Source organism: Dama dama, chromosome 16 (assembly GCF_033118175.1).
Source record: "Dama dama isolate Ldn47 chromosome 16, ASM3311817v1, whole genome shotgun sequence".
Lineage (NCBI taxonomy): Eukaryota > Metazoa > Chordata > Mammalia > Artiodactyla > Cervidae > Dama > Dama dama.
This window is the reverse complement of record NC_083696.1, coordinates 38,136,982-38,153,744: the sequence shown is the minus strand read 5'-3', so window position 1 is coordinate 38,153,744 and position 16,763 is coordinate 38,136,982. Positions and strand designations below refer to the sequence as shown.

Sequence of the window (16,763 nt, the reverse complement as noted above, 5' to 3'; positions counted from 1 at the left end):
ATGGAATATTACTCAGCCATTAAAAAGAATTCATTTGAATCAGTTCTAATGAGATGGATGAAACTGGAGCCCATTATACAGAGTGAAGTAAGCCAGAAAGATAAAGAACATTACAGCATACTAACACATATATATGGAATTTAGAAAGATGGTAATGATAACCCTATATGCGAAACAGAAAGACACAGATGTACAGAACAGACTTTTGGACTCTGTGGGAGAAGGTGAGGGTAGGATGTTTTGAGAGAACAGCATCGAAACATGTATATTATCTAGGGTGAAACAGATCACCAGTCCAGGTTGGATGCATGAGACAAGTGCCCGGGCCTGGTGCACTGGGAAGACCCAGAGGGATCGGGTAGAGAGGGAGGTGGGAGGGGGGATCGGGATGGTGAATACATGTAAATCCATGGCTGATTCATGTCAATGTATGGCAAAAACCACTACAATATTGTAAGGTAATTAGCCTCCAACTAATAAAAATAAATGGAAAAAAAAATCAACTGGGAAAGAAGGTCTAAGATAGTAATAAATATATATTTATCAACAATCATCCTAAACATCAACAGATGTTGCTCCAATCAAAAAACAGAGTGGCAGATTGGATTAAAAAAAGAAAAGCCTACAATAGGCTGCCTACAAGATACTCTCATTAGGGCGAAGGACAAATATAGATTGAATGTGAGGGAAAGAAAATGGAAATGACAAGAAAGTGGGAGTTATAATGCTCTTATTAGACAAAACAGGCTTTAAAAGAAAGCCATAGGCAAAGATAAAGAAGGACAATATATAATGACAAAAGAATTAATACAGAAAGGAGATAATATACTTGTCAACATATATGCACCCAGTTTAGGAGAACTAAAATACATAAAACAAATAACAAACATAAAGGGAGAAACCGATAGGAATATAATAATAGTAGGAGATATTAACATCATACTCACATCAACAGACACTCATTCTGGACACAAAATGAATAAGGCGACAGAGGGTCTTACATGATATGATCGAACAGTTAGACTTGACATTTTTAAGTTTTCAAGACACTGACATTTTGTCTAGAAAACTCAGAATACACATTCTATCAAATGCATATGGAACATTCTCCAGGATTGATAACATACGAGGGCAAAATTAATCTTCAACAAATTTAAGAGGATAGAAATTATTTCAAGCATCTTTTGACACATTGACATGAAAGTAGAAATCAACCACAGAAAAAGAAATGAGAAAAAACCAATTACATGGAGACTAAACAATATGTTATTAGAAAGCCTATAGTTCAATGACAAAATCAAAGAGGGAGTTAAAAAATATGAGAAAAATGACAATGAAAACACAACTATAAATCTACAGGATGCAGCAAAAGCAGTTCTTAATAAAACAAGCCTTCCTCAAAAAACAAGACAAACCTCAAACACCCCGTAAAAGAATTAGAAGGAGAGGAACAAACAATACCTAAAGTCAGAAGAAAGAAGGAAACAATAAAGATCAAACTGTTGTCCCTGTTGCTGCCCTGTAGGCACTAAGAGGAGTCCAGCTCTTTGCAACCCCAGGAACTGTAGCCCACCAGGCTGCTCCATCCATGCAATTTCCCAGGCAAGAATATGGGAGTGGGTTTCCATTTCCTTCTCCAGGGAATCTTCCCAACCCAGTGAGTGAACCCAAGTCTCCTGCATTGGCAGGCGGAGTCTTTACCACTGAGTCACCTGGGAAGCCCAAAGATCAGACAGGAAATAAAATAAAATAACGATTAAAAATAGCACTAGAAAAAAAAAATCAAACCAAGAACTGGTTCCTTAAAAGGGTAAACAAAATCAACAAATCTCTGGCCAAGCTCACAGAAAGAGTCCTAAATAAACAAAATAATAAACAAAAAAGGAGAAATAACAGTGGATACTGTACTACTTAAAAAAACCTAGGTGAATACTATGAACCACAAAAGAATACTATATGCCAACAAATTGGACAATGGAGAAGAAATGGACAGGTTTCTAGAAATGTGAAGACTACCAAAACTGAATTTAAATAATAGATAATTTGAACAGATTGACCACTACAAATGAAGTAGAATCTGTAACTCAAAAAAAACAAACAAACCCCACAGAGGTCCAGGACCAGATGGTTCGTTGTCAAAATTGACCAAACATCAAAGGAGACCTTATACTGATCCTTCTTAAACTCATCCTAAAGACTTGAGGAAACAATTTCAAAGACCTTCTGTGAAGCCACCATCACCCGAATATCAAAACAAGAAAAAAGACACTACCAGAAAAGAACATTATAGGCCAATATATTTGATAAAATATCTCCCTGAAATATAAGCAAACAGAATCCAAAAACATATTAAAAAGATCACACACTATGACCAACTTGGATTCATCCCAGGGTCACAGGAATGGCTCAACATATGCAAATCAATCAGTGTGACACATGACATCAAAAAAAGAAAAGACAAAAACTACATGGTCATCTCAATAGATGCAGAAAACACATCTGATAAAATTCAACAGGCATTCACGATAAAAAAAAAAAAAAAAAACCTCTCACCAAACTGAGTAAACAGGGAATATATATCAACATAATAAATATTATTTATAACTGTTGTCATAAATAGCATCAGTTCAGTCGCTCAGTCATGTCCGACTCTTTGCGACCCCATGAATCGCAGCACGCCAGGCCTCCCTGTCCATCACCAACTCCTGAAGTCTACTCAAACTGATGCCCATCGAGGCGGTGATGCCATCCAGCGATCTCATCCTCTGTTGTCCCCTTCTCCTCCTGCCCCCAATCCCTCCCAGCATCAGAGTCTTTTCCAATGAGTCAACTCTTCGCATGAGGTGGCCAAAGTATTGGAGTTTCAGCTTCAGTATCAGTTCTTCCAATGAACACCCAGGACTAATCTCCTTTAGGATGGACTGGTTGGATCTCCTTGCAGTCCAATGGACTCTCAGGAGTCTTCTCCAACACCACAGTTCAAAAGCATCAATTTTTCGGCGCTCAGCTTTCTTCACAGTCCAACTCTCACATACATACATGACCACCAGAAAAACCATAGCCTTGACCAGATGGACCTTTGTTGGCAAAGTAATGTCTCTGCTTTTTAATATGCTATCTAGGTTGGTCATAACGTTCCTTCCAAGGAGTAAGCGTCTTTTAATTTCATGGTTGCAGTCACCATCTGCAGTGATTTTGGAGCCCAAAAAAGTAGTCTGACACTGCTTCCACTGTTTCTCCATCTATTTCCCATGAAGCGATGGGACCAGATGCCATGATCTTAGTTTTCTGAATGTTAAGCTTTAAGCCAACTTTTTCACTCTTCTCTTTCACTTTCATCAAGAGGCTTTTTAGTTCCTCTTCACTTTCTGCCATAAGGGTGGTGTCATCTGCTTATCTGAGGTTATTGATATTTCTCCCGGCAATCTTGATTCCAGCTTGTGCTTCATCCAGCCCAGCGTTTCTCATGATGTACTCTGCATATAAGTTAAATAAGCAGGGTGACAATACACAGCCTTGTTGTACTCCTTTTCCTATTTGGAACCAGTCTGTTGTTCCATGTCCAGTTCTAACTGTTGCTTCCTGACCTGCATACAGGTTTCTCAAGAGGCAGGTCAGGTGGTCTGGTATTCCCATCTCTTTCAGAATTTTCCACAGTTTATTGTGATCCACGCAGTGAAAGGCTTTGACATAGTCAATAAAGCAGAAATAGATGTTTTTCTGGAACTCTCTTGCTTTTTCAATGATCCAGCAGATGTTGGCAATTTGATCTCTGGTTCCTCTGCCTTTTCTAAAACCAGCTTGAACATCTGGAAATTTATGGTTCACATATTGCTGAAGCCTGGCTTGGAGAATTTTGAGCATTACTTTACTAGCGTGTGAGATGAGTGCAATTGTGCAGCAGTTTGAGCATTCTTTGGGATTGCCTTTCTTTGGTATTGGAATGAAAACTGACATTTTCCAGTCCTGTGGCCACTGCTGAGTTTTTCAAATTTGCTGACATATTGAGCGCAGCACTTTCACAGCATCATCTTTCAGGATTTGAAATAGCGCCACTGGAATTCCATCACCTCCACTAGCTTTGTTCATAGTGATGCTTTCTAAGGCCCACTTGACTTCACATTCCAGGATGTCTGGCTCTAGGTGAGTGATCACACCATTGTGATTATCTGGGTCATGAAGATCTTTTTTGTACAGTTCTTCTGCGTATTCTTGCATAAATAGTATAATACTCAACTATGAAAAGGTGAAAAAGCCCTTCCACTAAAATCTGGAATAAAACAAGGTTGCCAATTCTTACCACTTCTATTCAACATAGCATAGGAAGTCCCAGTTGACAGCAAACACACAAGAAAAAGAAATAAAAGGTATTCAAATTGGAAAGGAAGAGGTAAAACTGTCATTATATTTAGATGAAATGACACAACAGGTGTGCCTGCGTGGTAAGACACTTCAATCCTGTTTGTCTCTTTGCGACCCAAAGGACTGTAGCTCCTGTGTCCATGGGACTTCCTAGGCAAGAACACTAGAGTGGGTAGCCATGTCCTCCTCTAGGAGATCTTCGCCACCCAGGGATCAAACCCACATTTCCTGCAGCTCCTGCACTGCAGGTGGATTCTTTACTGCTGAGTCACTGGGGAAGTCCTGATACTATATATAGAAAACCCTAAAGATTCCATGGAAAAGCCACTAGAACTGATAAAATGAATTCAGCAAGGTAGTAGGATACAAATTAACATACAGAAATGGGTTGCACATCTTTACATTCACAAAAAGTGAATGTAAAAAGAAATCCCTTTTAAAATGCCTGAAACAAAATAAAATACTTAAGAATAAATATGAACAGGAGGTAAAACACTGATTTCATGATTCATATATGAAACTGATGGTGATTCAAAGATCAACAAGATAAAGATCACCAAGATATCAAAATCTCATGGACTACAAGAATTAATATTATTAAAATGGCCACACTGCCCAAAGCAATCCAGAGATTTATTGTTCAGTTCAGTCACTCAGTTGTGTCCAACTCTTTGTGACCCCATGAACCGCAGCACATCAGACCTCCGTGTCCATCACCAACTCCCAGAGTCTACCCAAACCCAAGTCCATTGAATTGGTGATGCCATCCAACCATCTTATCCTCTGTCGTCCCCTTCTCCTCCTTCCCTCAATCTTTCCCAGCATCAGGATCTTTTCAAATGAGTCAGCTCTTCACATTTGGTGGCCAAAGTATTGGAGTTTCAGCTTCAACATCAGTCCTTCCAATGAACACGAAGGACTGATCTGCTTTAGGATGGACTGGTTGGTGTGGTCCCAATCAAATTACCCACGAGATTTTTCACAGAACTAGAAAAAAAAAGTCCCAAGATTTATATGGAACCATAAAAGACCCAGAATTGCCAAAGGAATACTGAAGAAAAAAAACAATGCAGCAGGCTTAACTGTCCCAGACTTCAGATAATACTCAAAGCTACAATAATCAAAACAGCATGGTATTAGCACAATAACAGATATATAAACCAATGGAACAGAAAAAAGAGCCCAGAAATAAACCAATACACCTACAGTCAATTAATCTTCAACAAAGATGGCAAGAATATACAAGGGAGACGAGAGACTCCTCAGTAACTGGTGCTGTGAAAGTTGGACATCAGCATGTAAATCATCAAGTTAAGAACACAGCCTCACAGCATACACAACAATAAACTCAAAATGGCTTAAAGACTTAAACATAAGACATGACACCATAAAAATTGCTAGGAGGGAACATAAACAAAACGTTTTCTGACCCGAATTGGACCAATGTTTTCTTAAGTTAGTCTCCCAAGACCAAGAGAAATAAAAGCAAAATTAAACAAATGGGACCTAATCAAACATAAGCACTGCACAGCAAAGGAAGCCATAAACAAAGAGACAACCTATCAAGCAAGAGAAAATATTTGCAAATGATGCAACAAACAAGGGCTTACTTTCCAAAATATACAAATAGCAATAACAAAAGTCATAAGTCAATAACAAAAAAATAAGCAGCCCAACCAAAAAATGGGCCAAAGATCCAGACAGACATTTCTCCAAAGAAGAAATACAGACGGTCAACAGACACATGAAAAGATGCTCAACATCACTAAGTATTAGGAAAATGCAATCAAAACTACATTGAGGTATCATCTCACACTGCCCAGAATGACCATCATTAAAAAGTACTTAAATACCAAATACAGGAGAGGATATGGAGAAGAAGGAATCCTTGTACACTGTTGGTGGGAATGCAAATTGGTACAGTCACTATGGAAAACAATACAGATATTCCTCAAAACACTAAAAACAGAATTACCATATGCTCTGGCAATCCCACTCCTAGGCATACATCCAGACAAGAGTATAATTCAGAGACATATACACCCCTATGTTCACGGCAGCACTATTTATAATAGCCAAGACATTAAACCAACCTAAATGATAACAGAACATGAATGGATAAAGATGTGGTACATATATACAATGGATATTACTCAGTCATAAAAAGGAACTAAAATGTGTCATTTGCAGAGATGTGGATGGACCTACAGACTATCATTTAGACTGAAGTCAAAGAAAAACAAATACTGTTAACAGATATATGTAGAGTCCAGAAAAAATGGCACAGGTGATCTTTTGTGCAAACCAGAGATAGAGACACTGATGCAGAGAACAAACGTATGGATAAGGAAGGGAAAGAAGAGAGGTGGACTGCAGTGGGGGTGGTTGGGACTGACGTATATGCACCGCTACGTGTAGAACAGAAAACCAGTGAGAACCCACTGTGGAGCACAGGGCGAGCTCCTGGGACCGCTGTGGCGGCCTAGATGGGAAGGACGTCCAAAAGAGAGGGGATGTATGTGTGACTCACTCATCTCACTGGACAGCAGAAACTGACACGGCAGTGTAAAGCAACTCTATGCCAAATGAGAAATAACAAAAAGAAAATGTAGTACAAACATGCAGTAGAGTATTACTCAGCCATTAAAAACAATGAAATAATGCCACTGGCAGCACCATGGGTGGACCTGAAGATTATCACACTGGAGTGAAGCACAGAGAAAGGCAACTGTCACATGAAATCACTTACAGGTAAATAGATGGGGAAAAAGTGTCAGATTTTATTTTTTGGGGCTCCAAAATCACTGCAGATGGTGACTGCAGCCATGAAATTAAAAGACACTTACTCCTTGGAAGGAACGTTATGACCAACCTAGATAGCATATTAAAAAGCAGAGACATTGCTGTGCCAACAAAGGTCCGTCTAGTCAAGGCTATGGTTTTTCCAGTGGTCATGTATCAATGTGAGAGCTGGACTGTGAAGAAAGCTGAGCGCTGAAAAATTGATGCTTTTGAACTGTGGTGTTGGAGAAGACTCTTGAGAGTCCCTTGGACTGCAAGGAGATCCAACCAGTCCATCCTAAAGGAGATCAGTCCTGGGTGTTCATTGGAAGGACTGATGCTAAAGCTGAAACTCCAATACTTTGGCCACCTCATGAGAAGAGTTGACTCATTGGAAAAGACGCTGATGCTGGGAGGGATTGGGGGCAGGAGGAGAAGGGGATGACAGAGGATGAGATGGCTGGATGGCATCACTGACTCGATGAACATGTGTTTGAGTATACTCTGGGAGTTGGTGATGGACAGGGAGGCCTGGCGTGCTGCGATTCATGAGGTGGCATAGAGTCAGACACGACTGAACAACTGAACTGAACAGGTAGAATCTAAAAAAATGATACAAATGAACTATCTACAAGGTGGAGGCAGACTATCAGACTTAGGAAACAAACTTATGGTTGCCAGTGGGAGGGAAGGGGAGACTGATAGACTGGAAGTTTGGGATTTACATGTATACAATGCTATGTTTAAAACAGATTGCCAGTGGGGACGTACTACATGACACAGGGAACTCTGCTCAATATTTTATAACGGGATAACAATTTTTTTCCTAAATGTTTTCCTAAATGGGAAAACGATTTGAAAAAGATAGATGTAAATATAAACTGAATCACTTTGCTATACACCCAAAACTAGCACAACACTGTTAATCAAATATTTTTCAATATAAAAAAAATTTTCAAAAATAGCCAAGACATAGAAAGAACTTAAATGTCCATCAACAGATGAATGGATCAAGATGTGGTACACATATACAATCGAATACTACTCGGCCATAAAAAAGCATGAAATAAAGCCACTTGCAGCAACACAGATGAACCTAGAGACTGTCATACTAAGTGAAATTAAGTCAGACAAACAAAAGACAAATATCATATGATATCACTTATATTTGGAATCTAAAATATGACACAAATGAACTTATCTACAAAAACAAAATATAGATTCATTGACATAGAGAACACACTTGTGGTTTGCCAAGGGGGAAAAGAGAATGTATAGAGAAGGATTCAGTGTTTGGGATTAGCAGATGCAGACTATCACATATGGAATGGATAAACAACAAGGTCCTACTGTCTAGCACGGGCAAGTATAGTCAGCATTCTGTGATAAACCATAACAGAAAAGAATACAAAAAAGAATGTCTATGTAGGTATAACTGAATCACTGTGCTGTGCAGTAGAAATTTACACAACACTGTAAATCAACTACACTTCATAATGTAAATTTTAACAAATGATTTCTACATAACAAAACAGATCTTATCTATCACTTACTTTTCTTTGGCAAAAAAAACTCTGTACCTTCTCTATGTGGCTTGGTACATATACTTTCTCATATCTGTCAATAAACATCTTCATTAGATTATGTGGGAATAAATTTGGAAATCAATTCTCCTTCAAATGAAGACCTCAGTCATTCAGTTTGCTGAGTCTACATATTAAAAAACTACAAAAGACATAAAAATCATATAGAAATAGGAGATGTAATCCCTCCCCTTCAAATAGTTCAAATGTAATAAGGGTACCTATATGTAGATATAGGAAAACCAGTTATTTGAGAAGGTTATAATCTTTGTCCATGGAGTTGCAAAAAGTCAGACAGAACTTAGCAAGTGAACAACAACAGATGATCTTTGTAGAAATAACGAGCTCCACCCTCAGTATTCCAATTGCAAAACACAGGTCACCTGATTGTTAGCACAGTGCTCAGGTGGCCGCTCTGACGGGACAGTTTTCAGCCACACCAGGGAGGCTTTATCTCCTCAGTCCTCATGAAGGGCCAGCCACTCGCCACTCTTTTCCCCAGGTAGAGAACCACCAGAGAAGGGTGCCAGAGGGCCTTGCTCTCAGTGGGCTATGATTTTCTGAGTAAATCAGAACTTCCTAGGGAAGGTGGTAAGCACTTGTTTTTTTTTTTTAATTTGAGGTTCCGAACTAAACCTCAAAAACATCCAGAAAAGTCTTATAAACACAAAATTGGACAGCTGAGAACAGGAAGAAGTATTTAGTGCTTTTTCTCTTTGCACAACGTGACCTGAATTTAAACCCCAGCTAGGGAGCTTCCCTGGTGGCACAGGTATAAGGAATCCGCCTGCCGATGGAGGAGACACGGGTTTGATACCTGGTCTAGAAAGATCCCATATCCCGCGGAGCAGCTAAGCCTATGTGGCACAAGGACTGAGCTTGTCCTCTAGAGTCCGGGAGCCACGACTGCTGAGAGCTCATGTGCTCATCTACTAAAGCCTGCATGCCCTACAGCCTGTGATCCGTAACGAAAGCCACCGCAATGAGGAGCCCACAGACAGCAACTGCAGAGTAGCCCGTGCAGCAATGAAGACCCAGTACAGCCAAAAATAAATTATAAAAAGATTCCAGTTCTGTGCTTTGTCTTAGAGAAGCTACTGAATCTCTATTACATAGTTTTTGACATTTGAGATCGTTAATTATTTTATCAAATTAGGGTTCAGAAAACTCATCTTAAATAAACACTGAAATGCCAGAAAAGTTCTCAGGCTAAAAAAATAACTGGATTGAGGTGAGATTTAGCAAAGAGGCAGAGAAAAGATGATTTAAGTCAGGGGGAGGATTTTCAAGACAAACACAAGTAAAGAAAGATGATTTATTGAAAAAATGAAGGTCATTAAAGAAGGGAACAAGGGGAAATCATGAAGGTAAAAAAATACTCACTAATGAATATACAAACTAGTAGAAGCAAGAAATAAAAGTAGGGGAAAGACAAATATGTTAATTAGAGATCATTTTAAAGCAAGTACTGGGTTGGCCAAAAAGTTCATTCAGGATTTCTATATGTGCATGGAAACTCAAATGAACTTTTTGGCCAATCCAAATAATTGCTTGCACCAACATGACGCCAAATAAATCCACTAGAGAACTCTGTGTTTGCTGAACAACTGAATAAATAAGAACAGTGGCTGGGAAACACGAAAAAGGAAAAACAGGACCAGCTTGGGAACAGCCTGCCTTGCTGAGGTCTGAGGGAGAACGGAAATATTTACACTTCCAATGTCATTTCCTAGGCAGGTAGGATATGAAATGCTATCAATGACATAGGGAAAAATGAAAGTGGGAAATATAAAAGAGCCCACTGGCCATATAAAGCTCAAGTTTAAATGTTCTCAGGAGGAGAGGGCGTCCATTAAACTGAAAAGTGGCAGAGGGATACAGGTGGTGAAAAGATAAGGATTTGTATAAGCATAGATCACTGTTAATTTTTACAGTAATTATTACAGCAGAATGGCTGAAATGAAACATAGGCTAGAAGCTTAGAGCAATCATTGGTAGAAGTTGAAGAATAAGAGGAACAAGAGGAATATAAGTCATTGTGGAGCTAGATGAAAGGGTCAACCCATATCATCTTTTAATTAATTTATTCTAATTGGAGGATAATTACAAATATTTTGATGGTTTTTGCCATACATCAGTATGAGTCAGCCACAGGTATACACTGGTCCCTTCATCCTGAATCCCCCTCCCAGCTCCCTCCCTACCCTATCCCTCCAGGTTGTCACGGAACACTAGCTTTGGGTAGGTAAGTTTTAAGGCAATGTAAATTTAATATGACAACATTGCAAGTTATTGAGTGTTTCGTATTTCATTATAGAGTTTGTGCCCCTTTGTGGATCACAGTCTTATCATGCGGAATGGGTCACAGTGGAGAGTTCTGACCAAATGCGGTCTCCTGGAGGAGGGAGGGCTAAGCCCTACAGGATTCTTGCTGCAAAAGCTTCATGAACAGTGTGAAAAGACAAAAAGACATAACACCCGAAGATGAGCCCCCCAGGTCAGAAGGTGTCCTATTACGCTACTGGGTAAGAGCAGAGGGCAATTAATTACCAAAAGCTCCAGAAAGAGTGAAGCAGCTGGGCCAAAGCAAAAACAATGCTCAGTTGTGGATGTGTCTGGTGTGAAAGTAAAGTCCAACGTTATAAAGAACAATACTGCATAAGAACTTGGAATGTTAGGTCCGTGAATCAAGGTAAATTAGAGGTGATCAGGAAGGAGAAGGCAAGCGTAAACATCGATATATCAGAGGAGTCTGTGAAATAAAATGGACTGGAATGGGAGAATTTAATTCAGATGACCATCACATCTATAACTGAGGGGAAGAATCCCTGAGAAGAAATGGATTAGCCCTCGTAGTCAACAAGAGAGTCCGAAATGCAGTAATTAGGTGCAATCTCAAAAATGAAAGAAAGATCTCGGTTGGTTTCCAAGGCAAGCCATTCAACATCACAATAATCCAAGTCTATGCCCCAAGTACTGATGCCAAAGAAGCTGAAGTTGACAGGTTCTATGAAGACCTACAAGAATTCTAAAACTAATACCAAAAAAAAAAAAAAATGCCCTTTTCATCATAGGGAATTGGAATGCAAATGTAGGAAGTCAAGAGATACCTGGAGTTAACAGGCAAATTTGGCCTTGGAGTACAGAATGAAGCAGGGAAAAGACCAACAGAGTTTTGTCACGAGTACACACTGGTCATAGCAAAACACCTTTTCCCAACAACACAAGAGATGACTTTACACACGGACATCACCAGATGGTCAATAATGAAATCAGACTGATTACATTCTTTGCAGCCAAAGATAGAGAAGCTCTATAGAGTCAGCAAAAACAAGACCTGGGGCTGACTGTGGCTCACATCATGAGCTCCTTATTGCAAAATTCAGACTTATATGAAGAAAGTAGAGAAAACCAATAGGCCATTCAGGTATGACCTAAATTAAATCCCTTATGATTATACAGTGAAGGTGACAAATAGATTCAAGAGATGAGATTTGGTAGACAGAGAGCCTGGAGGACTATGGATGGAGGTTTGTGCAGGAAGATGTGGGCAAAACCATCGCAAAGAAGAAGAAATGCAAGAAGGCAAAGTGCTGGTCTGAGGAGGATTTACAGACAGCTGGGCAAGAAGAGAAGCGGGAGGCAGAGGAGAGGGGAACGATATACCCAGATGAATGCAGAGTTCCAGAGAACAGCCAGGAGAGAAAACGAAGGCCTTCTTACAAGAACAATGCAAATAAACAGAGGAAAACAATAGAATGGGAAAGACTTCAGATCTCTTCAAGGAAACCGGAGATACTAAGTGAACACTTAATGCAAGGATGGGCAAAATAAAGGACAGAAATGGTGAGGACCTAACAGAAACAGAAGAGATTAAGAAGTGGCAAGAATACACAGAGCAACTATACAAAAAAAGTCTTAATGACCCAGATAACCATGATGATGTGGTCACTCACCTAGAGACAGACATTCTTAAGTGTGAAGTCAAGTGGGCCTTAGGAAGCATTACTACAAACAAAGCTAGTGGAGGTGATGGAATTCCAGCTGAGCTATTTCAAATTCTAAAATATGATGCTGGGAAGTGCTGCACACAATATGCCAGCAAATCTGAAAAACTCAGCAGTGGCCACAGGACTGGAAAAGGTCAGTTTTCATTCCAACCCCAAAGAAGGGCAGTGCCAAAGAATGTTCAAACTACTGGACAATTGCACTCCTTTCACATGCTAGTGAGGTTATGCTCAAAATCCTTCAAGCTAGGCGTCAGCAGTACATGAACCTAGAAATTCCAGATGTACAAGCTGGGTTTAGAAAAGGCAGAGGAATTGCCAGACATTGCATTACCAACATTTGATGGATCATAGAGAAAGCAAGGGAATTAAAAAAAAAAAAAAACTTCACCAACTATACTAACGCCTTTGACTATGTGGATCACAACAAATTGTGCAAAATTCTTAGAGATGGGAATACCAGACCATCTTACCTGCCTCCTGAGAAACCTGAATGCAGGTCAAGAAGCAAGTTAGAACCTGACATGAAACAACAGACTGCCTGAAAACTGGGAAAGGAATAAGTCAAGGTTGTATATTGTCACTCTGTTTATTCTATGCAGAGTACATCATGAAAAATGTCAGGTCAGATGACCACAAGCTGGAATCAAGATTGCCAGTAGAAATATCAACAACCTCAGATACCATACTAATGGCAGAAAGCAAAGAGGAACTAATTAGCCTCTTGATGAGGGTTAAAGAGGAGAGTACAGAAGCTAGCTTTAATCTTAACATTAAAAAAACTAAGATCGTGACATCCAGTCCCACCATTTCATACAAACAGATTTTATTTCCTGGGCTCCAAAATCACTGTGGATGCTAACTGCAGCCATGAAATTAAAAGACACTTGCTCCTTGGAAGAAAAGTTATGACAAACCTAGACAGCATATTAAAAAGCAAAGACATCTCTTTGCTGACAGAAGTCTGTATAGTCAAAGCTATGGTTTTTCCAATATTCATCTACGGATGTGAGAGTTGGACCATAAAGAATGCTGAGCGCCAAAGAATTGATGTTTTCAAACTGTGGTGCTGGAGAAGACTCTTGAGAGTCCCTTGGACAACAAGGAGATCAAACCAGTCAATCCTAGAGGAAATCAACCCTGAATATTCAAAAAGGACTGATGCTGAAGCTTCAACACTTTGGCCACTTGATGCAATGGGCCTGCTCATTGGAAAAGACCCTAATGCTGGGAAAGATAGAGGAGGCAAAAGAGGCGACAGAGAATTAGATGGTAGGATGGCACTGACTCAAAGGACACGAGTCTGAGCAGACTGTGGGAGACAGTGAAGCAGAGAGAAGCCTGGCACGCTGCAGTCCATGGAGCCACGAAGAGTCAGACGTGACTCAGTGACTGAACAGCAGCTGCCTGACTCCAGTCCACGTGCTCAACTCCCGAGCCCTTGATTCTGACGTGTTTGCGGAGTAGCATTTTATTTTATTTTTTGGAGTAGCATTTTTAAAGTCAGAAGATCTTACATAAAACGTTAGATTTTCCGTTTTTCTTTAAAAATCACAGCTCTGGAACGTTAAGTCCACACATCTTCCTGACAACAGACTGCCCTAAGATCACCACCTTCCCTACCACTCCACAGGATAGACTGGCTTCTCTCACTTGGAGGAGGCCTGTGAACTACTTTATAAGGAACCTCATGTTCACTGTCATCATGAACGTTAACAGAAATCTCACTATGCAGGCAGGGATGAATGTTGTTTTAAATTTTTTTGTCCCACCCACGCAGTGCAGCATTCTTAATTCCCTGACCAGGAACTGAACCCACAGCCCCTGCACTGGAAGAAAAAGTCTTCACCATTGGACCACCAAGGAAGTCCTGAGGTGAGAATATTTTTAACAGTTTTCAAAGGGGACTCAGACCGTCCCCAGGTTAATCATGTAGTAAGTTGTAGAATCAAGATCCTAATCCAGTCCTATGATTCCAAAGTACAATTTCCTCTCTTGACCTTACTTCTCAATATAATGGGAAGGTCCATAACCTGAATCCAAGTCACACTCATAATGCCATTTTAAAAACAACAGGGACTTCCATGGTGGCAATGTGGGTAATCTGTCTGCCAATGCAGGGGACGCGGGTTTGAGCCCTGGTCCAGGAAGACTTCATGGGCCATGAAGCAACTAAACCCAAGTGCCATAGCTACTGAAGCCAGCGCTCCACCATAAGAGAAGCTATCACAGCGAGATGCCCACACACTGCAACACAGAGTAGCCCCTGCTCACCGCAGCCACAGAAAGCCTGCACAAAGCAACGAAGACCCAGTGCAGCCAAAAACAAAGAAAGGAAAACTTAAAAAGTAAATAGATAAAAATTTTAAAATAAAAAAATCCTTTAGAGTGCTTACTGATAAATTCTAAGTCTATTTAGAATCCAAAATTGGAATTCATGGGTTATATACATACGTGAAAAGCCATTTACCTGTGGCTATACCTCTGTAACTATATATACTCGTATACACGTAAAAGCATTTAGTTTTTAAAATGAAAAAGATAATTTTACTTGATGAAAATACATTATACTTAGCTAGTTAAAAAGAAAGTATAAATCCTAAACTTACAAAAATATAAGGAATTGCATTGAAAACTCACCCAATAAATTAATCCCATCATTGACAATGAGCTGTCCGTGACGTAAGTAGTTCAAAATGGGTTCAAAGTACTCAGGACTTCGGTCAATTAAGAAAGCTCCTCTATGATCTTGTTTATTTCCCCAAACACCTGTGGGGCCAACAAAATGAAGATAGCCACCCCCACATAAGCAAAAAGTAAAGTCAGAAATTTATAGGAAGCAAACTGTGTAGCATACCAGTATGTTTTTACTCTTGTACAGATTATTACCAATACCATTAAAAAGTACAAAAGGACAGGAGTTTTTAAAGTCAATACAGCTACAGACGCAAAATGGGAAAATTATGGACTGCACTCACCTTTGTCCTTAAACATGTGGGCCAGCATACTGTCGGGTTCTTTATTCACTAAAGTGCTCCTAAGAATTCAGGGAAAAAAATGGATTTCTCCATTTGTCTTTATAAACAAACATATTTAAGTCAAGAGTATACTTGTTCTCAGCTGCTCTCTCAAAAAGATGCATGCTATAACCTGGGAGGAGTGATGCTGGGAGACAAAAATGTGCAGTAAGTTGCCATTTATCAAAATCCCTTCTAATCTGGCACTTCCTTTGATTTAAACATTGATTTAGTTGACTTTAACTTCAATGCTAATCTATCCCTCTAGCACGCAACTATATCACAATTTTCATGCTCTAAAGTAGGCTGTTTTTATCCCTTTAGTATAAGCAGTTGTGTCTTAAAATTTCAGTGTTGTTAATTTTCTTACTTGTGTTACAAGTATATTGCTCAATATTTTAAAAACATATTCTAAAAATGCTAAATTCATGCTTTTTGTGCCTTCTCTGGAATGACTTATGAGCCATTTTTCTACTCTTAAAAAACTTTCTAAAAATTGGTTTCAAATCACACAGAATATTTAAGCAGCACTGGAATATCTTCTAAGGAAATCAGTCATCTGAAGGAAAGAACAGACAGCATGTAGTACCACGTCGACACACACGTGCATGTGCACCTACCGTGTGGTTGTAAAGTACCGCCCTCCAACATTCAATGTGAGCCAGTCTGTGTGAGATCCTGACAGCCCTTCAGGTAGTTTAGAATCTGTCTGAGGATCTAGAGATGACAGGTAGAAAAATTAAACATTAATTTGGGGAAGCATTAATTTGGTGATTTGGGGAAGATGGCAATACCGTAATTTTTTAAACTAAAAATACACAAAAGCATGGCAGAGCTACTAGGACCGCAAGCCCTGGACCCGTAGACAGCATGGAAAACAAAACTAGGTAGAAGGCATACCGCCAGCACTGACAGCTAGGACAGCAGCTACGGCCTCTTCTTTGACAGCAACAGCGGGGTATGTGCTGATCCTAAGAATTCCAAAGTAACCCATAAAGACTCACTCCAAAACT

The 16,763-nt window shown here is 39.6% G+C and overlaps 1 protein-coding gene across 2 annotated transcripts in view; it reads right to left on the bottom strand.

Moving 5' to 3' along the window:
• Window positions 1-16,763, bottom strand: part of KCTD9 (potassium channel tetramerization domain containing 9) — an 81,549-nt gene that overhangs the window by 42,170 nt on the left and 22,616 nt on the right. For both annotated transcript variants that reach the window (XM_061163862.1, XM_061163863.1), the window contains exons 4-6: window positions 16,371-16,467; window positions 15,712-15,770; window positions 15,374-15,502 (exon numbers count right to left, since the gene is read on the bottom strand). In XM_061163862.1, the coding sequence (XP_061019845.1) occupies window positions 15,374-15,502; window positions 15,712-15,770; window positions 16,371-16,467 (285 nt within the window). The remainder of the gene's footprint in view (window positions 1-15,373; window positions 15,503-15,711; window positions 15,771-16,370; window positions 16,468-16,763) is intronic.